General features: G+C 38.4%; 1 protein-coding gene across 1 annotated transcript; it reads left to right on the top strand.

Annotated features, from left to right (window-relative positions):
• The first annotated feature begins 441 nt into the window (after positions 1–441).
• On the top strand, positions 442–7058 carry fbxw2 (F-box and WD repeat domain containing 2). Its single transcript, XM_056267414.1, has 7 exons — positions 442–728; positions 1425–1934; positions 2677–2871; positions 3032–3165; positions 3257–3343; positions 3760–3929; positions 5303–7058. The coding sequence occupies exons 2-7, from the start codon at positions 1445–1447 to the stop codon at positions 5592–5594; spliced, it is 1368 nt and encodes a 455-aa protein (XP_056123389.1). The 5' UTR covers positions 442–728; positions 1425–1444; the 3' UTR covers positions 5595–7058.
• Positions 7059–23509: the final 16451 nt, after the last annotated feature.

Genomic DNA, 23509 nt, shown 5'->3' with positions numbered 1-23509 from the left:
AAAACAGTAATATTAGACGTAGCTACACTAAATGTCTCTGTTTGTTGGCATAGTGTGCCCCCTTTTGACCACCGAATGATGCGCCACAATAAACACCATCTGTGTGAACTCGATTAAGATTTTTTAGCTACAGCATCATATGATGGTTTTGCATATGACTCACATCATTTTTGCATACAGTTTTTGAGGAATGCAACCCTCATTCAAAGTCATGGTTTGAAAAAGTGACAGGCGGCGGACACTCCTCCTGACTTCCTCCCGCTCGTGTCAAATTGCTCATCCTGCAACTTCCTGTCGCTGTAATTCCTCATTGCTAACGGAGGCTTCCTATCTTAGCCTATCCAGCTAATTCCACAAACAGAAAAAAAAAAACCCACAACAATAATGTGCATTAAATTAACGTATGATATTACGTTCCGGAATAACACAGCCGTTGAAATGTGAACGAACAGAAATCGAATAAATTTAAAGTCAAAGCGTTTCCGTTAGATTCATACTGTATTGTATGTTATAATGCTAGCTCAGGACTCTAGAGATTTGTTTGATGTCAGCTAGCTTGGAGTTTCGCTTTTTCTTTGTTCGTCGCTCAAATTAAATGTTAGGCCAGACTGTGACTCAACCGCAAAAACGAAAAGTTTCTCTTTTGTAGAGCGATATCGATTTGTGTTGACACCTGTTAGCTAGCGCGGCTAGCTAGCGCTCTCCACAGACTGATTCTACTGGAAATGGTGATTATTTCTGCCCCACTCTATTTTATATTCACCGTTAAGCTTGTGTTCATAATATGTATTATCTTTGAATATCTGCTGGCCATGTTATTGAGATTGAGTTGGTCAACAAACATGTATATACCGGTATGTGTGTGTGTGTTTAATAAAGTCTCTGGCCTGCTAGCTAGCGACTTTTTGTCAAATGTGTTTGGAATCCAGAGAGCTGCATTCCAATTACATGACAGCCTGTCAGATTCTGTTAACATGTCAGTCAAGTAATCATGGAGATCTCATCTTTTTTTTCTCAGTCTTTATTTACCGTTATATCTGTTTCCCCTTAGGTTACTGGTAGGGTTAGGTTTAGGGTTTGACAGTCCATAGGAAGCATAGGAGGAACACAGACTTCGAAACAACACCGTCATGGTTTGTTCTTCAGATAAATGAGTACCCTCACATCATGTTTTATATGCTTTGAAGCAATGTTGATGACATTTACATTACTGAAAAGGTTCCTTCAGAGTGGAAAGTGTTTTTCTCTGATAGACCTCCATTATCTAATCTGAAGGTGTTTATTCTTTCATTTCTCTTGATAGTTGTTATAGGCTTCTTTTTACTCTGTATAAAAGACACTCCTTAATTGCACATCATTGTTTGTTATTATATGCAATGCAAAAAGTATGTTTCTGATGTTAACCTGCTGTTATCTTTCAACAGGTAGACGCCCTCATGTGCCCATGGAGAAGGCGGCTTTCGAGAGGTGGCTGGAGTCGGTTTCCACCTCTTTCCTGGCGCTAAGCGACCAGCAGCGCAACCAATCGCTGGACCACCTCATCTCACTGAGCGGCGCTGCCCAGCTGCGACACCTGTCCAACGGGCTGGAAGCGCTGCTGAAGCGGGATTTCCTGCGCCTGCTGCCGTTAGAGCTGGCTTTTTACCTGCTCCGCTGGCTGGACCCCCAGACCCTGCTCACCTGCTGTCTGGTGTGCAAGCAGTGGAATAAGGTCATCAATACCTGTACAGAAGTGTGGCAGAGCGTGTGTCGAGACCTCGGCTGGCGCATCGATGAGTCCATCCAGGATGCGGGGCACTGGAAGGGTGTTTATCTGAAGGCCAAACTGCGCATGAAGCAGCTGAATGAGGAGGATGCGTTTGAGACGAGCTCTCTGATTGGACACAGTGCTCGGGTATATGCTCTCTACTACCGGGATGGGCTCCTCTGCACAGGTGCGTTGCCTTTATAGAGGTTGTTTTTCCTGGTCTTGTGGTCAAAAGGAGATCCAGTCCGCATGGAAATTCACCCTAAATTCATCTAATTTATAAATGCATCTTATTGATAAATTTTTTTTTTATCTAATTTTTTTAAATCAAATTGTCGATTTGACTTCCCTCTGGTGTAATGTATACCAGAGTTCTCCAATCATTTAGATTCCATACCTTTTTTAAATTCAACCAAGTTTGCATTCAGATCTGTCTTTGTCAAATCAACAACCGATAGATAGAACCAAGTAGCCACTCCACAATTTTTTTTTCTCTATAATCCATTCAAAAACCGTAGAAAAGATTGCTACTTCTGTTACATCGCGACATTAAGTGCTAATTTTCCCTTTCATAAGTTCAGTTTTCAATTTCCAATGTGGGAGAGAATGAGTTATTGTGCTTATGGATTCTTGTTACATCCTGGGGTCATTAAAAATTATAGGACATGTTAATCTGAAGTGCATTGAATGGTTGTTTTAAGTCCTTTCATAGATTGAACTCAATAAAGCCGTAGTTTTATTTTTACCTAGCCATATTTGCTCTATCGCACTAAACCAACACTGTTCTTTGAATTCACGTAATCATATTCATTTATTTTGAATTTAAATATGAATGGCTGGTGGTTTACTGGTGAAGCATGGAGTTATTGCGTGTTTTAAATGAAGATCGCGTTTAGTAGCTCGCTGATTGTAGACGTCCTTCCACTTAGGTTCCGATGACCTGTCAGCCAAACTATGGGATGTTCGCACAGGTCAGTGCGTCTATGGCATTCAGACCCACACTTGTGCCACTGTCAAATTTGATGAGCAGAAACTGGTAACAGGATCTTTTGACAACACAATTGCATGCTGGGAATGGAGCACTGGTGCCAAAATCCAGCAATTCCGAGGACATACTGGGGCAGGTTGGTGTCAAGCTTTGTCGGCTAATAGCACAAAGATCATCAATGATTAAAGATTTTGCTTATGATTTCGGTTTTGTCACTGCTGACCTTTTAAGTTAATGTCATGGCAGCAAGACATTGCATATGCATAAAAAAACAAACAGTTTTACTGTTGTTGCAGTATTCAGCATAGACTACAATGATGAGTTGGACACCCTGGTCAGCGGCTCAGCAGACTTCACTGTAAAAGTCTGGTCCCTGTCTGCAGGAACCTGTGTCAACACTCTTACTGGACACACAGAGTGGGTCACTAAGGTAAGACTTATTTTGACCAGATCTCATTGTGGAATGAAGCATTGTAGTTTATTATTATTTAGATGTACTCTGTACATCTGCACTGGTTTAGGTGCACCTTCAAAAAAGCCAAGTGGAGTCCATGATGCACAGTCCTGGTGACTACATACTACTGAGTGTTGATAAGTATGAAATAAAGGTAATGTAAATCACTTGTGCAAGTATTTTTTAAGCTCTATTATGTTTTTCAAGTTGCTGTTCAGTGTGAATTTTGATGTCTAAAACAATTAGATTGTGATTTTAAATGTAAAGTTGTTTAAAAGGCCAGTCAAATTATTCCATTGTTGCATTTAGGGCTGTCATTAGTAGTGAAAAAAACTATCAGTAAATTTAATTTACTTTGTTTATTGTTGAATGTTTTCTATTTTTCTTTTCTAATGAATCACATTCAAAACATGAGTATAGGAATGCGGCGAGAGAGTTTGTAACCTTAACTGTACAAAAAAGCATACAAAAAGAACTTGCAGATGAGCCAATATTTTGCATTGATAGTTATGTGATATTCTGACTTCATATGCGCAGTATTTATCTGTTTCGGCCTCTGTTTCTCCATAGGTGTGGCCTATAGGGTGTGAGATCAACTGTAAGTGCTTAAAGACCTTATCCGTGTCAGAAGACCGCAGTGTCTGCTTGCAGCCACGATTACAGTTCGACGGCCGGTACATTGTCTGTTGTTCAGACCTGGGGATATATCAGTGGGACTTTGCAAGTTTTGATGTCATCAGGTACATTAATTTCAGCCCCTCAATTGTTTAACCAAGCTGCTAATAACCCTGTTGAATCAAATGTCCTTTTAAAGGTATAGTTCACCTAAAAAAGTAAAATTTTGTCATCATTTTCTCACCCTCATGTTGTTTCAAACCTGTATGAGTTTCTTTCTTCTGTTGAACACAAAAGAAGATTATTTTAAATAATATTGGTAATCAAACCGTTGACGGTAGCCATTGACATCCATAGTATTTTTTTCCTACTATGGAAGTCAATGGCTACCGTCAACTTTTCATTTTTGGGTGAACTATTCCTTTAAGGACATCTTTGACCGTTGCACTCACGTCTTGCACAAAAGAGCCACATGTTTAGCAGGCCATGTAAAGTTAAAAGAACTTTACATAAACATCTTGAGACTTTGTGGGGTTTTAAATAAATAGTTTTTTTTTTCATTATTGTTTATACAATTTACAAAGTGATATTTGATTTGAACATTAGTTTAAACTAGGGCTGCATGATATTGGAAAAAACTGACATCACTATATTTTGTTTTTCTGCAATATATATTGTGTTATGAAAATTATTACACCAGATGACTTGAGTGCATCTGCATAGAAACTAATAAACAAATTAAAAGCATTAGATAAATACAATAGAACAAAGATACAAATAAAATACACAGTACTATGTTTGTCTGTTCAGTCAAATAGCATTCTGGTACAGAAATTGAATGATCAAAACCGCATAGTCTTCACTGAATAAATTAAATATAATTCATCTTTGTTAAAGCTGCAAAAGTGATTTTCTCTTTGTATTTTGTTGTTTGATTAACATTACAGACAGCAGCAGGAATATTAGGCTACTGTCACTTTAAGACCAAATGCATGGATCCAATATACTGATACATCTGTTTTAATTGTTTACAGCCTCTTAAGACATAAGCGACTGTTTACGAGGATACTCACCAAAAAAGGCGTAACAAACGTAATTGTACATGTTTGTGTCCGTTCAAGCACAGATAGTTGGAAAAGAGAACTGAATTCTGTGTTTGCGTGCTTTCTGTGCTGCTCTGTGTGTGTGTGCACAAAAAACAGCACGCGAGTTTCGAAGTGAGTTCTCTTTCGCGTCGTCTTGCGCTTGAATGGTTTAAAATCTCATTTGAGACAGGCCAAATTATTTTTTTCACCTAACTGAAATAATACCTTTTAAATTTGAATATAATTTGAATATTAGTAATATTATTTATTAGTAGCCATTTTCACAGCCCTAATGCTCTATTTCTAGGTTATATAACTTACATTTGTGCAATGTTGTTTTATGCAACCAAAAAAAAAAGTTTTAATAAAAGGCAGCTTTTCTTTATTATTTACTGATTTTTTCATTTTTACAGAGTTATCAAACCACAGCAGGAACCCTCCAGCCTCTCTCTGCTTGGTTTCGGTGATATCTTCGCTCTGCTTTTTGATAACCACCACCTCTATGTAATGGACTTAAGGACTGAGGTCACCGTGGGCCGCTGGCCACTGCCAGCCTACCGCAAATCCAAACGTGGCTCTAGTTTCTTACCGGGCGTCACCTCCTGGCTCAACGGACTGGACGGCAAGAACGATTCGGGCCTGGTGTTCGCCACCAGCATGCCCGACCATAGCATTCATCTGGTTCTTTGGAGAGAGAACGGCTAGAAACACAAAGGTGGTGAATACTAGCCCTGTGCTCTGAAATCAGGCAAAACTTTTGTGAACACAACAAAAAGAAAATAGGGTGCTCTCAATTTGAAAAAAGAAATGACAGCCAACCAAGTTAGATAATGCATGGACCAAAGTGTTTTCACCCCTCTTTGCATTTGTTTCCATTCAGATTAGGAATTTACTCTTGCTTCACTCTTTCTTATTCACTTGCAAACCACGCATTCTACTCGTTGCGATTTATAGAAAAGGAGACATCTGAATATTTGCAGTACAGACCATAGCTTCTCTCCATGATGTGAACAATCCAAGGTTTTCATTTGTTGAAGATTTAAGAGAGTTCCTACTGACATTCAGATTTCAGCTCCTTTTGCTTTCACACCAGTGAGAGGTAGTGAAATGCTACAGGACCATCTGAGCACAGATCGCTTCACAGCAAGAATGAGCAGTAGAGCTGGCTTGTTTTTTTTCTAGCACAATCACCAAGATTGACAATGAAGTGTTTTTTTTGTTTTGAGTGCTACCTTTTCAACAAATTTGCTTTATTTACAACATCAGGAATTTTCCTGTAGATAGAGAAATGTTGCCTTAAATCTACGATTTCCTTTTGAAGAATTTGAATTTGCAGACCTCTGTTGTCTGTAGGCGCTGGCTTGCACCCCAAACATCTGTGTTGGTCATTTTGCTGAGTTAAAAAAAAAAAATTACTCTGATAAAATGCAGTCTGAAATGGGTTTCATATGAAGGTCATTCAGAGGTGGCTTCTTGCTGTTACTGACCCTTGGTTTTATTTCTGATTCAGTTAATTAGTTGTGCATTTATTTTAACACTTAACCCTTTGCATTTACGGTGTCACATTCTGAAAACCAATCTTACCATCCTCCCTCAATAAGAGAAAAATGTTTTATGCTTATTTTTTTAACCTAATGTAATCGACTTTGTAATAATTAGTCTTACCACTATTTAGCCAGACTAGATTGCACAACAATGTTTCTTGTGAATCTCATTGAATGTTGATTTTTAATCTTTATTTTTAAAGACTGATCTTATTTTTTTTGCATAATCCAGGGCTAACCAGCCTTTGTCACTTTATATAGCTGCTTCTGTAGTTCTGTATATCCTACTGGAACATTAGAACAATGAAACTTTTTATTTTCCCAAACCATCAAAACAAATGAATATGTTTTTTGGGGGGGGGAGGGTGTTGATAGTTTAACGTTTTTCTCACCATGTTGCTCACACACATTTCAGTGGATAGATACTGGGTAAAAATATGATTATCCGAAAATGTCATTGGGGAGTTACGACGTCTGTATGCACTGGTCATGTGTTACTTCACTGAAATGCTAACTTCACAGAGAGTAATGGCATCCATCCATCGTTAGCATAATTCAGGTCTGTTGTTTGTATAACAAAATAACATGCTGTCTTACAAATAAATGACAGTAGCTAATGATAGAAGTTGACTTTCTTTTGACTCATGATGTTTACTGTTTTTCCTTATGTGGAATATCTAGTTATGTTCTCTTGCATGTGATGTATCAATTTAATCCAGCTCTGCGTCAACAGAACCTCCAGGTCGCTGAACCACAATGCAAGTAACAATCGTATTATAAGATTATAAATTATAAACCAGAACTACAGGGGCCTTTCTCGAACATGCTTTTAATCTGTTTGCACACTAGAGGGCGATGCTGCAACACATATAATGGGGTAAAAGACTTATTTCCCAAACCTGTTTATTGCAAACTCCGCCCCGCAGTCGATTCCAAAGATGTTTATTACTCATGTCAATCACAGGATCACCTACATGCTACATCCCTAAACCTACCTACACCCTAACCTTGGGGGGGTTGTAAGTCCAATAGTTGTAAATCCAATACAACTATGTATTGGATTTAATGCAGTAGGTTACGTCATTGCACTACAGGCTGCAGCGAGGACATCGTATGGCAATAAGAGTTAAATATAAAAAATAAAATTAAACTGTATGAGAGTAAGTGAAATGAATTTTTCTTTTTGAGTGACTGTTGGGTGACTCAATGTAGAAGTGTATAACGAAATAATTTAGAGCTTGTGTAAATGTTAGTGTCGTTCCCACAGTTCAACGCTCTGCATACACTCGGTCTGATCTCAGTTTTCCCTCTTCTTGCTCAATTGTCCCTCAGCTAATTTATATTCCCCGTCGTCTTCCATTCTTCGCCTTCTTTTTCTTCCCCCAAGCTCCCCCTCGCGCTCCTCCCTTTAGCCCCTCCAAAGGTCTGGAAGGAGTTAAAGCCAGAAGAATAACATGGCATCTCTCTCTTATTACCTGTCTCTCCCTCTCAATCTCAGTGCAGGATTAATAGGCTGTTTGGGTTAAGCATTACAGTTTTGCACAACTGTGAGCACAACTGGAGCTACATGTGCAAAACTCTAACTACAGTCTGCACAGCAGCAGTTCATGTGGACCAAACTAGTTCGTTTTTCAGTGCTTGAACACAGTTTTCAAAACTCTACACACTTATCCCATGACTTTAACCACAACCTGCACAACACTGGATTTACAGCACTTTGTTCAAATGCTAACACACTGCTGTCAAAACTGTGAACCATACATTCAAAACAGAATAGATTTCAGCCTTGTGCCTTTCACACACTGCTGATTGCAATTTCAGCTGAAAGGCTCAATTATTTGTTCGAATTACAGTATGTACTTTTAGTTCCTACCTTTTTTTTTCTCATTACTGTTTACGTAAATTACTACAGACTATTGAAGCAAACTGCTAATTTTCATTTACCTTAAAGAATTTTTATGTTCTAAAAAATTAAATAAATCATGTGAAAGAATGTCACTCTTTTCTTTGAAGAAAATATAACTTTGTATGAAGTCACTGAAATTGTTCAAACTGTAAAGATCAAAAGTTAGTATTTTCTGTATTGGTGTTTGATGCTAGTGTTTTTCCTCTCAGTGTGTTAGGAGTGACAGTGTGTGTTATCTCAGTGAGGGTTGTGTAGTGTTTGGCCGTGTAAGAGTTGTGTTGCTTGGAATGAGTTTTGCAGGTGATGTGATTGTGAACTGTTTAGCTCAGGTGACTGGTAGTAGTGCAGACTGTAGTTAGAGTTTTGCACATATAGCTCCAGTTGTGCTCACTGTCGTTTAGCAATCGAAAAAAACTAACATAAACTAGAATAAACAATACTTCTTCAGCATTTGTCAATCTTAGTTAATGTTAAATTAAAATGAAAAAAATGTATTTGTTAACATTAGTTAATGCACAGTGAACTATGAACAAACAATGAGCTTAATTTGTTTTACAGTTGTTCTCGATTGCTTAAACACATTTCTTGGAATGCCTCATATTCTCAAAACAGTAAACACAAATACATAACGTTTCACCCAATTCCACAAACATTTCCCTAGCCTGGGAAAACCCAGACAACTTCTGGCAAATTTAAATTTGCTCTGCAAGTTAGTCTGGCAAAGAGCTCATTCAAGCCCATTTCTAAACCGTCGAAATCGCGGCACCAATCAGAAACGTTGGGGCGGGCTTTACACGATGACGACAGCACAGCGACGGTGAAGCAGATTTTGTACGTTTACAAAGATGGATGCCGCCGTGGAACTAGGGGTGTGACGGTTGTAGTTGAACACCGTCATTAGAAACCTATAACCGCCAAAACATGTTATAAAAATATTTTTTTCACAAATTTATTTTTATCATAGAGAATGTTTAAATACTAATATCAGCTTACGAGGGAAACGGAGGCTGAGTTAGTGGTGCTTCGGAGGCTGCTACTGCTGGAGATGAGAAATCTCTGCCCCTTTACCGATCAGAGCGCGCGCTGACACAGAGTAAAGCCTTTTTTATAGGTGCGCGCGGCAAAAATGACGCCTTCGGTGCGCAAGACCCCATTTCCCTTGGCTGTGTGCACAGCTTTTTTGTAACAGCGTGTCGCCGCGTCCGAGGATGACCGACTTCAAGCCGAATCTGCCCGAGCACCAGCACCCAGTTTGCGCGTCTAAATCGCAAAGTTCATTGCAAAGTTTTTTTTTAAGGTTTTGTTTACTGTGTGTGATTTATTTAATGGAAAGCACATTCACTTCTAGTTGTCTTTCTGTTCATTTTAAATAAACGTAGAGCCAGCAAGTATAATCAGTGTCTGCTCGTTTATTCAAGTGTGTCATCTCCTTCATCGCTCTGATTGGTTTTAGGTCTATCCAATTGCGCCCAGAGGCATTTGAGCTATGTCCGTTGGTGACGCCCCTTTGGAAATGATTTGTCTATGAAGCTTTGCCAGACCATAACTCAGTTACAACTGAGAATGGTCTGGTTTTAACCAGGCTACAAACATCATTTTCAGGTCAAAATGAAGCTCTACACTCAAAACCATTCACTCTTGCTGAAAAACCAAACTTTGCCCTCAGACATAATTTTTTTCTGTTTTACTCTTCTTCTTTTTTTACTCTCTCCTCTAAAATATATATATATATATATATATATATATATATATATATATATATATATATATATTTACTTACTGTAAGATGTGTGTGACCATCATATGACAGCTAAAGAGCACACACAAACCTTATTCTAATATGGAATTGTATTGGAATGGTAAAGAGTGTTGGTACTTGACAGGATGGCCTCTTCTCAAGAATACAATATGATGAACAAGTCTAAGAATGTTTCACAGGTTGAAATACCATCATTGGCCTAGAAAGATAACATTCTGGGATTCAAGACGGAGAAAGGATGCCCTTCACTGTCACACTCTGTAGCCACTCTGTGACTATGACATAGCCTACCTGTCAACACTCCCGTTTTTCCCGGGTTTCTCCCGTTTTTTAGCCCTATCTCCCGGACCCCTCCCAATTTGTTAGCCTATTTCTCCCGGGAAACTCCCGTAATTTGCATGGCCCAAACTCCTTTATGAATAATCGGACCAATATGTTTGTCTAATGTTGACCAGTTGCCAGATTGTATTAAATGCATTATATTCACACAATCCACAGACCATTTACAATTTCAACCCGTTTGTCACCTCAACCTGGCACCCACCCGAAAGCGAGCCGACCTGATGGCAGGTGAAGGTGGTGTCCCCGCAATGAAACTGTTGCTTCAGGAAGATTAGGGATAGCTCAAGTTATTGCATGCAGAGGCCAGACAGACACACGGAGGCGATTGGCATCTCACAACTCGCACTTTATTCCCAAATCGAACTCGTGTAGCCCAGAGCCATAGAGAGAAAGAGTTGCGACACGCTTTGATGTCGCCGCGACGGCTGTCACGTGGTTCATGTAAGCCCCATTAGTTCCAAAACATACGCGGGCTGATGTTCTTCTATGGACAGACAGCAGCGATTGCATTATTAAACGGTAAATATAAAATAAAACACACACCAAAGTACTTTTTTAGCTGTTATTGCATTTTGTTAATGTCAGTTTTGCATTTGGAGAGGCAGGGTGACAACTTAGATAAGTTTTAGGCTATTTTTTTTGGAGGGAAAAGCTTATTGTTCATGTTCGCATGGGTAGTACGTTAGCACTGGCTTTAGCGGCTCTAACTTAACTTTTCCATGTCATTCATCTGATGATGGACGTCTCATGATATTTATTTTAGCACAACTGGGCTGTATTAGGCTACTGATTCCCGTGATCTTGCTTATAAATTCCGATTCAGCCATTAGCCTACCTTCGTGATCACGCAAAGAGGTCTGCAGTGAAGTCCGTTCATAATTCCAACCAACACAAAATATAAATAATTACGCTGTGCATGTACAAATGAATGATTTAGGAGGGAAATAGACTGCTCCCATAATGTAGAAAGCAATACAGCAATGTTCGGTAAATATTCAACCGAAAAATATTCTTCATAAAATTAAACCGGAGAGATAGTTAATGAGTGAATTAACTATGTTCCTAAAAACATATAAGCACATGCATAACCCACCCTAACCCATTTAAATAAATGAATTGTGTGTGTGTGTGTATATAATATTATATATAGGTTATATATATATATATATATATATATATATAAAATATTATTAAAAATATTATATATTATATACATCAGGTTACCAGTTAGCTAACGTTAGTGAAGTGTTGGTCACGTAAGCTATCGCTGCAATTAACCTATTATCTTCCAATAAACATTTACTAAAACTGGCTACATTAAATATAACTACAGACTAGATTCACGAGAGGTCGGCTAATGTGTGTAAAAGTAAAAAAATACAGTAATTTCATTAATTTACCAGCGAACGTACTTCTGAAGCACTGAAAATGAATGGGGTTCAATGGAGAAACTATCAGTGTTTGGAACTATTGGCTGCTCCACGACACGCGTTACTTCCGCATTCCAAAGTTCCTATGGCGGTCTATGGGAGTGTCGCAACTCTTTCTCTCTATGGCTCTGGTGTAGCCTAACTGTCTGTCACACGTTCTACCGTCCACATCGTTACTTAATAAACAAAATAAGATAAAAATTAGCCTCAAACAGAAATTACCCGCATATGGGGTGTTCGCATAGACAGTAAAAGGGGTGTTCGAGGCCCAAGGCACATACAATACAATACTGCCGCCGACAGTTCAACAGGGAGCGCACAGCTCTTAAAGGGGCGCCACACCTTATTTCCAGTCGTTACTCCCCCAGCCCCCCCCCCCCGGAGAAATCTCCCGGATTTTGGAAACCAAATGTTGACAGGTATGCTGTATGAATGCTGGCCTTTTCTTGCAAGAAAATCAACCTCATCAAAGACAATTGGAAATTTTTGTCTCTTATTCAGTGATAGAATTTTGTTTGCCACCCACACCTCCCTGAAGGTTCTGATGATGGAGGCGACGGTGAAGCGACTCAAGTTTGGCCTTACTCGTTGCCCAGCCTCCCTCCAGTCATATACCATGGACAAGGACATGGTCAACTAAAGTGGCTTGAATTTCAGCCGAGACTGCTTGTCCCCTTCCCCTTCCCCTTCTTACTTCTCCTCTCCCTCATCGACCTCTTCCTTCATGTCTTTCTGGATCCATTGTTCCAAAACTCAATAAACTGATTCTGGCCCTTTTATCTATCTATTGAAGGATCTGATTGATGTGTGTTCAATTTTGACTCTTAGTGTTTCCACTTGGATAATTGTGTGCTAACTGAGCTGAAGCTGTGCTGACTTGAGTGAACAATATTGAATACTAGTGCTTTCTAAATTACCACATGGTCTAGGCAATGAGACATGAAGGGAGTTGTGTGTAGAGTTTTGCTGTGACAGGTCAACAAATCTGACTCATGTGTCAAAACCAGGGAATAGTGTTTATAGTTTAGTCAAATGGGTGAGCTTTTTGATATTGGCATTATGGTTTTGAAATTTTAGTTCAAAAGCCTGGTTATAGTGTTTAAGCAATTGAGAAAAACTAAACTAAAACTAAACTAAACTAAACTAAAGACTAATACTGTAACAAATGTATTGATCATTGTCAGTTCATGTTAGTTAATACATTAACTACTGTTAACAATGAGACCTTATTGTAAAGTGTTATCATCATTTTGAATACTAACATTTAACGGCACAGTACAAAATTCTTGAAGTTGTGAATTTAGTTGTGTATCCATATTTGATACAGTTTAAGTAAATTATAAACTGAATTATTATTAATTCTCATTATTTCAGAAATGTTCCTTATGCTATAAAAACAGTATTTCTGTGAAATGTTGCTTGAATGATGATATTTAGCCAAATTAATGTTTTTTTTTTTTCTTTTTCTTTTTTCTTTTTTTCTAAGTATTTGCTCAATGACATTCCAGTACTGGAAGGATCAGGGAAAGCTGTTAAACGTTGAATTATGAAAATGTAACAACGAAGATGAAATTGAAATGCTTAGCATAGAACATAAAACAACATAAAACATTTGACTGTCTTTACACTAAGACAGTAAAATGTTTTATGTTGTTGTTTCAGTGCAGAAGGTCTTCCCATTCCTAAGACCACCCACATAAAAAGATTTATATCAATATGGTTTTCAACCACAAGCAATTACAATGCAAAGGACCACTCTGATGAACTCCATATGCTTAAAATCGCAAATGCCATTGGCAAGCACAGCATATTAAGTCTTGACTTGATGAGATACGTTTCTTCTAATCCTTTTAATGATTTAAGCATGTTCAATTATGAGTGCTCAAAACATATTGAAAAGGCATGTCTGCACTGTTTCTATTATGGGATGAGAGAACACCACACACACTGGTGTTTATTTTCACCCTGTCCGCAGACCAAACATGATTACAAGTTGTACAGTCAATATTTAGATATTGTGGTTAGGCCCTCAGCCATACTCTCTTTTCTCCTCCCCTCAGTGTGTGCATGTCATCAGACAGGACATTCCCACTTTTACTGCCCTCATCTCAGTAGGCCTATACTGTGTTCGGCTGGAGCAATCATTGTTATGATTAAAATACATAATATGTTCTATGGATCTGCGATATAGTTGTCAGTTTATGTGCTCTGAGATGTTATGCTGCAGTGCTCATGCAGGCAATGCAAATTCGACTTACATAATTTCCCAATCCCATTCTCTTTATCATTCCAGTCCTATCTATACAGTTCCTATCAAATTCAATAGTAAAATGTTCCAGTGCCCATGCCGCCTTATCATCTTGGATAATTGTATGTTATTGTATTTCAGTAATGATACGAATGTGCATATAAGTATTTTAGAGTATAGCAATACATAGTCAATGTTAGTTTTTTTGCATTAAAAACAGTTCCTAAAAGTTCATAAAAGAACCATTTTTCTTCTTATAGGTACACTAACTTTTGGCGATATAGCAAAAGCATGCGTCTTGCGGAAGAACAATGAAGCCAGAGCTACTTCTCTCTGTTTATGTATATGACGAGTCACGCAGGTAAAGCACTTATTATAGGCGTACCGTAGTGATTCACGATAATACAAAAACACAATTTGGAATGTACTCGCTCATTATACATTTTGAACCAAAAAACATAGTGTACAGTAGCCTATACCTATAAAAATCTGAATAACTTTTTTCCACTATAAAGAACCTTTTGTGCAATGGAAAATTACATTTCCATGAATACTAAATGTTCTTCATGACCATTGATACCAATACTGATCCTTAATTTTTTGTATCACGAAGAGTGTATCATCCTTTTAGGGGTGAATATGAAAGTTGTCCCTTTAGGGTTCTGCCCCATTGACAAAATGTTGTACCCCTAAAGGTAAATTTTTCTGAGAGTTTAAGGGACTCCTCAAAATGGCTTACAGCAGCTTGTCTAACTGTGTGTGTGAGACTTAATTCCAAATGCACAAGCCAAGTGGGCATATGGGAATTAAAGTCAATGCGAGGAAAGCTCATGTATGTAGACGTACATCGATTTATTACTGCTAGTGATGACATTCATTTAACCATGGTATGCTGATGTCAACATTAAAAAAGAGGACAAAGGCCATAGAGGACAGGTGGTAGAACAATTTGGGAATTGTTTGTAACTTGCTAAAAACCTACAAAATAATTATATATATATAGGGTTAGGGTCAGTCTGAACATTATTCAGTTCTCTGATGTTATTGATAAATGATAAGAAATCATTGTCCAAATCATTGATTTCCATCTCCTGCTAATTCCTTTGAAGAATTGTTTTTCTAAAATTGAATGTCTCATTCTTTTGATTGAGCAGTCTTTCAAACCCATTCCCTTGCAATTTTGTAATGATCGGACCAAGAACTAACACAGATGGAATAAAGGTTACATAAAAGTTTTGTGTATACTCTTTTCCCTATTCAGAAACTCACTGTCATCTGTTATAGTGGTGAACTCAAGGTCCAAACAATTCCACTCTCCTCCCCTCCCTCCAGCGCTCCATGGACAGACAATGGATCATTCACACAGCCTTGCCTTCATGCCACTTGATTGGCTTACGGTAAAAAAAACAGTCAGGCCTTGTGGGAACTTTCCAGCCGAGAGGATAATTAGAAGGGGGAGGGAAGGGAGAGGGACAGATACAGGATACAATAGGCAACAGAGGCCTTATTTACATCTCATATCCCCTCCCTAAACAAATCAACAAAAACATGGGCCTAATGAAGGGACAGAGCTGGTGCCATTACACTCACTGCTGATGTTAACTGCTTTACTTTGGCATTGGTGCACAGGTGATATGCACTTAATCATCAATGCAGTTCATGGTATAAAATGTTCACTTGTTTTCAGTGTTGTAATAGTTACTATAGTGAGTGTACTTGATGAGAAGGTGAAAACCAAAACTTGATGTTGGGGCTCGTTTCCACTGAGTGGTACGGTACGGTACAGTTCGGTTCGGTACGCAATTATTTGCGTTTCCACTGTCAAAAGTTGTGAATGGTACCAAAAAGCCGAACCGTACCGTACCACTTTTTGGGTACCCTTCCGTTGGGGTACCTAGCACAGTGGTACGGTACTAAAAGGTGGAGCTAGACTCACTGCAGAACGGTGATTGGTTGACAGAGTATCGTCACTTGCACGTGCTACAAGGGCATTAGAAGCATACAGTTGAAATATAATACTACTGTTATTGTGTCACGAAATGTAGTTTTAAGAGTTTTTCAGGCGAGAAAGTAGTTTTTTAAAGCTCAAATCTGTGGTTTATTTATAGATTTATGATAATTTGAAGATCCATTCCAAGCAATCACCGGACGCTCGGCGCTCGTGCACCCCGCCTGGAGCAGCCTTTCCCCGGCTAGTCATTCTGATGTTTGCCGCTGACTCTGACGTCTCTGTAGTGGTTAAACATGAGATATAATTCGTCTTGTACAGACCTAACAGGCGATCTTTGGTCTCGTGAATCTACAATTCGTTCCCTGGCCAATAGTTTTGGGAGAAGGCTAAGTGAAGTTTCACCCAGCTAACAATTTTTGGTTCCCAGAACGTTCTCAGAACGTTATTTTTTGGTTCTCAGAACGTTATTTTTTATAGTTTGTTTTTGGTTAGCCAGGAAAGTTTTCTTAACGTTCTCAGAACGTTAGTTTTTGGTTCCCAGAACGTTCTCATAACGTTAGTTTTTGGTTCTCAGAAAGTTAGTTTTTGGTTCCCAGACTGTTAGTTTTTGGTTCCCAGAACGTTATCAGAACGTTAGTTTTTAGTTCCCAGAACGTTAGTTTTTAGTTCCCAGAACGTTATTTTTTGGTTCCCAGAACGTTAGTTTTTGGTTTCCAGACCGTTAGTTTTTGGTTCCCAGAACGTTATCAGAACGTTAGTTTTTAGTTCCCAGAACGTTAGTATTTGGTTCCCAAAAAAATAACCAAACGGGAACCAAAAACTAACGTTAGGGGAACGTTATGTGTTAACTGGGCATATATTTGAGCGCTGAATTTGTATATTTGACTGAATTGTTTGCTTTATGTTATTAAAGCTTTACTGTATATCTTTTTGTACCTTTTACTTATACTTTTATAATGGCTATTATTGATAAAACTGAAATTCAACAAAAATAGACTGTTGTCATTTTTTATTATTATTACAAGATCATCTGTTGTTTATTGCAACATTTGTACCAATGCAATATGCAATACATTGCCTGGAATATGTTTAATATTTTTAAATTTAAACGAAAAGAGGCAGGGTTGTGTTTTATATTTAGTTTTGTTATAACGTTACATAGGCCTACATGCAGTGAATATAATCAATAGGCTATGCGTTGCCTGAACCACATTTGTGTGCTTATAATGTTTAAAATGTATTTAAATTAAATCGAAAAGAAGCAGAGTGGTGTTTTATAACATATTTCGTTTTATTGTTGGCTAAAATGTACATAACCGGAGTAGCAGAGCGAGCTGAGTGGCGCATTCAAGAACGCGCTGTTCCATTAGCAGAATTAGCCTACTGGACTCGCGTCCTCGGGAGTCATTCTCCTGAGTCGGACTTTGCGTGGCTACTTGGTATTGAGAAACGCCTAATGCCAGCGCTTGTTTCTTGTGACAAACATGCCGAGAAGCAAGAACAAGATATGCTGTCTGTCATCCATTGTTGTTAACTATGTCGCTTTCTTCGTGCGAAAATGACGTCGGTCGCTTCTTTCCGGCAAACACCACGCCTATCAAGTAAGGGTACTGTTGGCGGTGGAAACGCTAGCCGGATCATGCTGTATCGACCCGACCCGTACTGTACTGTACCGTACCGTACCGTACCGTACGCCTCAGTGGAAACGAGCCATAAGTGACCAACAGCTGCATGTCAGTTTCCCAAAATATGTTACAGTATAGGATTATAAATTTGATCTTTGAATGTAAAATGATCTACAATGAGAGAATAGAAGCTCTGCTCAGGACCACCATGATTTCTATTTTAATCATCAAGGCTTTATTGGTCAAACTATCTTGGGACATGAGAGCTATGATGTCCATATGGAACAAATTTCATCTGTTCTTTGATGAAAAATGGTTAACACATTACAGAAAGGTTATGTACTGTTAACACAGTCTCATCCCAAGACGTCATATCCTCCTGAGACCCAGAAAAAAAAAGTTTTTTGAATTTAGTTTTTTTCCATGTCATCACACTGTTTAGAGCACAATAAACAAATGGTAAAAAAACATATATATAAAATAATATTTTATTCATACGTTATGCTATGTCCTCTGTAGTGGACGCCAGGACTAAGTTGTTTAAAAAATAAAATGACATGAAATTATATGTATAGGCAAAAACAATGGGATTTTTTTTTCAATCACCAATACATTTTGGGGTTTCAGGATTTTTTCAACCAAAATTTGTATAAAGATTATTCTCAACTATGTTATGAAAGAAATAATGGAATGAATTGATACACCATTTTACTTTTTGCAATATGTGGGTAAAATGGCCATAAGTTAATATTCCCATTCAATGCAATGTATCTATACACTGTATCTAATTTGCACATTAATGTGTTCTGGGAGCAACATTTAATGAAAGAATAAAGGGTAATAATTGGAGTAATAATTGGCAACATTTTAATAATAATATCTAACATTTCATAGGAATATTGATGTATAATTTATTTCCATATTCACTTGTTGTGTCTCCCAGAATGCCTGATAAACATGATTTTAGTCCTGATGTCCTCTACAGTGGACACGTTTGAAATCAATGCCCTGTTCTGTAACAGAAACTTTTTTTTTTTTTTAACCCCTTAACATTTTCCTGAAATGTTGTTTTATGAAATACAATTTGAAAAGTAGTCCAATTTATATTATAATTACACTATATTATCATATTTCCATAAGAATGCTACATTTGATCACTAAATTAATGTCAGACATTTTTAAAGACCAAGGAGAAGTTGTTTTCATGGTGAAACCTCCAAACATTTGGTATCTCTGAAAAGTCCTGAATGTGCTCTTTACAGGACACCCAGGTTGTGTCATGTGACATGTATGATGTCAGAGAAATTCACTAAAATATAATGTCCACTACAGTGGACAAAAGTCTATTCTTGGGTCCCAGGAGGATATGACTGACGCTTTTGACCATACGTCAACATCCGACGTTTTAGGGTACCCTTTAACGTCAGTTAGATGACGATCCTAGGGCGTCATCCAACTGACGCTTTACCTTTAGCGTCAGTTAGATGACGCGGGTAGGTTTAGGTCTGGGGTAGGGTTAGGATTAGATAGCGTCATCTAGCTGACGTTAAAGGGTACCCTAAAACGTCGGATGTTGATGTATGGTCAAAAGCGTCAGTCATATGACGTCTTGGGATGAGACTGGGCTGGTACTGTATAGCCAATATTACCATTACCGCAATATTACCATTACCTGACACAACAGATAGCAACAGCAAATGTTTTTTTTTTTTTAAATATGGCACTCAATATAACAGATGAATATTGATAGAGTAAAGCTATAAAATTTCACAACAGCAAGAAGTAATTCACAGTTTCTTTTTAAAGTCACCATAAAATTTATTATTTTTTGGAATGTTGAGTTTATTGTGACTGATTTATCCACACATTATTATTACTATTATTATTAGTTTAAACATATGCCCTTTTAATCAAACACATTAACATTACACATTAACAACGCGACTATGAATCTGCTCTGTCCTACACTCACACGAGGGCAGGGCAATAAGGATGTCCAATGGCCAGACAAGTTTCAATCCCTCCCCTCCAGAAACCTGTCACTCTTACATTTAGTTTGCGATGCCACCTTCAAATCAATTCCTGATGGACAAAATCAAGTCCCGTCCTGCATTCCGTCTTGGTTGATGAGCTGCTTAAATCTGATAATTCACAATAAAGAATAAATATCAGTTGCAATTTCCATTTCACATTTATTCATTTAGCTGACACTTTTATCCAAAGCGACTTACAATTGCTATATATGTCAGAGGTCACGTGCCTCTGCAACTAGGGGTTAAGTGTCTTGCTCAGGGACACATTGGTGTCTCGCAGTGGATTCGAACCCAGGTCTCTCACACCAAAGGCATGTGTCTTAGCCACTGCGCCATCACCTCCCCTTTTTCTGAATTGCTAAAACACTAAACCCCATTCTCTGAACCAAATTCTCAATAGTCTAAACCAATTTGTCAAATAAATCACTCTTTCTGTAAAACATTAAACAAGTTAAGGTAGTTAAAACACTGTTTGCAAATCTCATGCACTCTTTCTTTCAAAACTCTAAACTTATTCTCACTCACTAAAACACATTTTGCTCTGTGATGCACTTATGTTTCAAAATGCTAAACATAGGTGAAAGTTAAACACAACTGCAACAGTTGTCATCGTTTACACACAACGACTCAAAATTGTTCACACTTATTTCTAATGATGCGACCAAACCAACTGTACATACAAGTCAGTTCAGAGTCCCAAAATGTACTCAAAATGTTGCACTGAATGTTGATACCATTACCAACAATGGATGGAAACAATATAAGAGGGAGAGAAGGAAGAGGATGAGTAAGAGGAGGTGAACGAAGAGGAAGAGCAAGGTGTGGAGAATGTTGTCAAGGCTGGCTGGATCTGCTTTAGGGTTTTTCCCTTTGCCTGCAGAGATGACATTGTCTGTGATGTGGACAAACAAAGTCCTCGGGCCGGACCCAACATGAAGACATTACGTATACTGAAGCAGAATCAATCTCTCTCACTGACCTTGATTTTGCAGTTGCACAACTCTTCTGAGTGTACATTACTGTAATATGCTTTTCATTTATATTTTTTTACTATAACCTTTTTTGGCTTTTGCAGTTGGGTCACTGTATTTTCCCAGTATGCAAGTGTTGAATATACAGACATTCAATAGGCCTATACAATATTCAGTACAATACTATACTTGCAGTGCATACATTATACAATTAATTCACCTTACTACTGCAAGTTATCATTACTGTACTTTTTTACGTAATTGCAAAATTAGTTTACTTTGATACAATATACATTTTTTCTGTAACTGCAGCTTTGGATTCTGATGTAGTGTCTAATGAATGATCTGTAGTGTTTATAAAATTGACACGCTGTGTGTTTGTTTTTGAGCATAGATAAAATGGTTTTGAGGCAATTGTTTGATTTTGCCAGAAGAGTCAGAGGTTCTGTGAATGTGGTTTGAAAATTTGGTTTTGTGTTTATGGTTTTGAGAAAGTGAGTGATGCTTTCAAGAAATGGGTTTTAGCAATTCAGAAAACCTGTAATAAGTAATACAAAAAATGGCAAGGAGTGTAACTTGTAAAGTTGCAAACTTGCAACCACTATGTGAGGATTTGACATAGGCTACACCCAAGAGCAGTGCAGATTAGGAGATGAACGACTTCAGATTTTTAAAATCGACATCGACCAGTCGCTGATGACGTCATCAATGAACAAATAAGCCTTAAAGAGCAACGTGCAGGTTGGACACCCCTATATAGCATAGTGTATGTTGATGATAAAACAACTAGATTTTCAGAACTGGAGTAATATAGAACTATGCCATTAACGATATTTTGAGATAAATTGTGATAAAATAACTTCCGCGTCTATAAAGCATTAACCGGAAGTGACGATGGGCGAGGGAGTCTGGTCAAGTTCAAGCTCAGGTTACAATGGATGTGAATGAAGAAACCGAGTTCTCCGATGTTGACGAGCATGTCAAAAAAATCTAGGGGATTTCTACATATTGAGTAATACATTTGAGTAATACATTTGATTTCTACATATTTGTAATACACCTTGCAATTTACTGGAGAGTATAACGTTAGCCTACGGACATACAAAATCAGACGGGAGGAGGGTTGGAGAACAGTTTGAATTGAAATGCGGGGGAAACGGGAGAGTTGGGACTAGCTGCCTGCCAATAGCTATAGCATTGTGCAAACTAAATTCATGTCAGAAGGCAGACAATTACGACAACCTGTCCATTTTTATTAAAAATGTTATTAAAAAAAATCTCCAAGTCGATAATTGCGCCACAAACGACCGAGTGTGGTGACAGACGCGGCAGAGAAGTCTGCTCTCTTCGCCTGCGCAAAGCACACCCAAGAACGAAAAGCCTTGTTTTTCCTAGAAGGAAAATGATGGACACGATATCCTGACAGGCTGGAATTCGTGCAACCAGCACAATGGCACAAACACAATAATTTACCATTATGGCTTCTCTAAAACTCGATCTAAAACTTTCTCTGTCTCTCACTACTGCTCTAACTACATCCACAATGAGAGAGCTGAACGCGAGCTCTTATTTGCCTCGCCCTACGTCATATGACGCGTTGCTATAGCGGGAAAGGCGTATTCCAGAGCTTAGCACATTTTCATAAAAATTTCTACATCAAATGAGATTTCATTAGTAATTTCTACATATGTGTTTTTAAAAGAACTCTTCAGAAAATATCACGTATTAATTCAGTTATAAATTCAACCTGCTCGTTGCTCTTTAAACTCGAGCTGAGACTCGGGTTGCCTTGTGCACAATGGCATGACACAGCGCTGCCCACAAGGTTATTGCTCCTCCTACATAAGAGGTTATTTTTATCTGTTCTTTTGTCTTTGGGTCGTTATATTCCTCACAGATTTCTGCTCTTTCTAAATCTGATACAGATAAAGTAGCCAATAAAGACATTTATGAATGCAGAGATGAGGGTGAGAGTGATTGTGTGTGAATTCATTCGACCTGGCAGCGTCTCTCTAATAAGAGTGAACCTGTGAGTTTTAGTTAGGGCCCTTACATAGTCAACGCATCGGTACGCATACGCGTGCGCAAGGCTACACATCGCTACGCTTCGGCCGCCATTATGCGTCGATGCGTAGCCAAATGTGTCGTCCTAGTTTTTGATACGCGACGCGCCGATGCACGCAATACTATGCGTTGTCGGTGGGGGCGACATTGCAAGTAATGTACATAAAAAGGTATATTATTATGTTTACAGAAGAAGAAGATTTGAATACAATGGCGGGCGAAGAGGAAAAGTTATGCGAGCTTGTTCGTATACATCCTTTGTTGCCGCCGATGTAAAATCAGCAATATGCACTCCTCTTCAGTTGCCATTTTGATCTGAATATTACGTGACCCGACTCTAGACTCTACTACCCCCTGCTGGGCAATCGGTGTATTGCATTTCACGCATCGCCGGTGACGCTTGTGTACTATGAAAAGGAGCGCGTAGCTCGCGTCGCTCGCGTTGCTTGCGTTGACTATGTAACGGCCCTTACTACGAAATATATGCTAGAACTTTTCAGTTTCTAATCTATTTTATTGAAATATCACAGAAGAGTGTTGACAATACATTTCTGCACTACTGAATGTTTCTGTGTGCGCACGACCTGCACGTGATGTGCGAGTTACTGTTTATGTGTGTACAAGTAATGCAGCATTAGTTTAGAACGGTGATTAACTTACATGTACAATAAACTGTTTAAAACGTGCATTCTCCCGATCAATTTTGAGCATCCAGATGGTATAATCAAAAAAATCTTGTGGAGCGCT

This window comes from Rhinichthys klamathensis, unplaced genomic scaffold (assembly GCF_029890125.1).
Source record: "Rhinichthys klamathensis goyatoka isolate OS25496 unplaced genomic scaffold, OSU_Roscu_1.1 h1tg000259l_1, whole genome shotgun sequence".
Classification (NCBI taxonomy): Eukaryota; Metazoa; Chordata; class Actinopteri; order Cypriniformes; family Leuciscidae; genus Rhinichthys; species Rhinichthys klamathensis.
The sequence above is the reverse complement of the archived record's forward strand: the minus strand, read 5'-3'. Positions and strand labels throughout refer to the sequence as shown.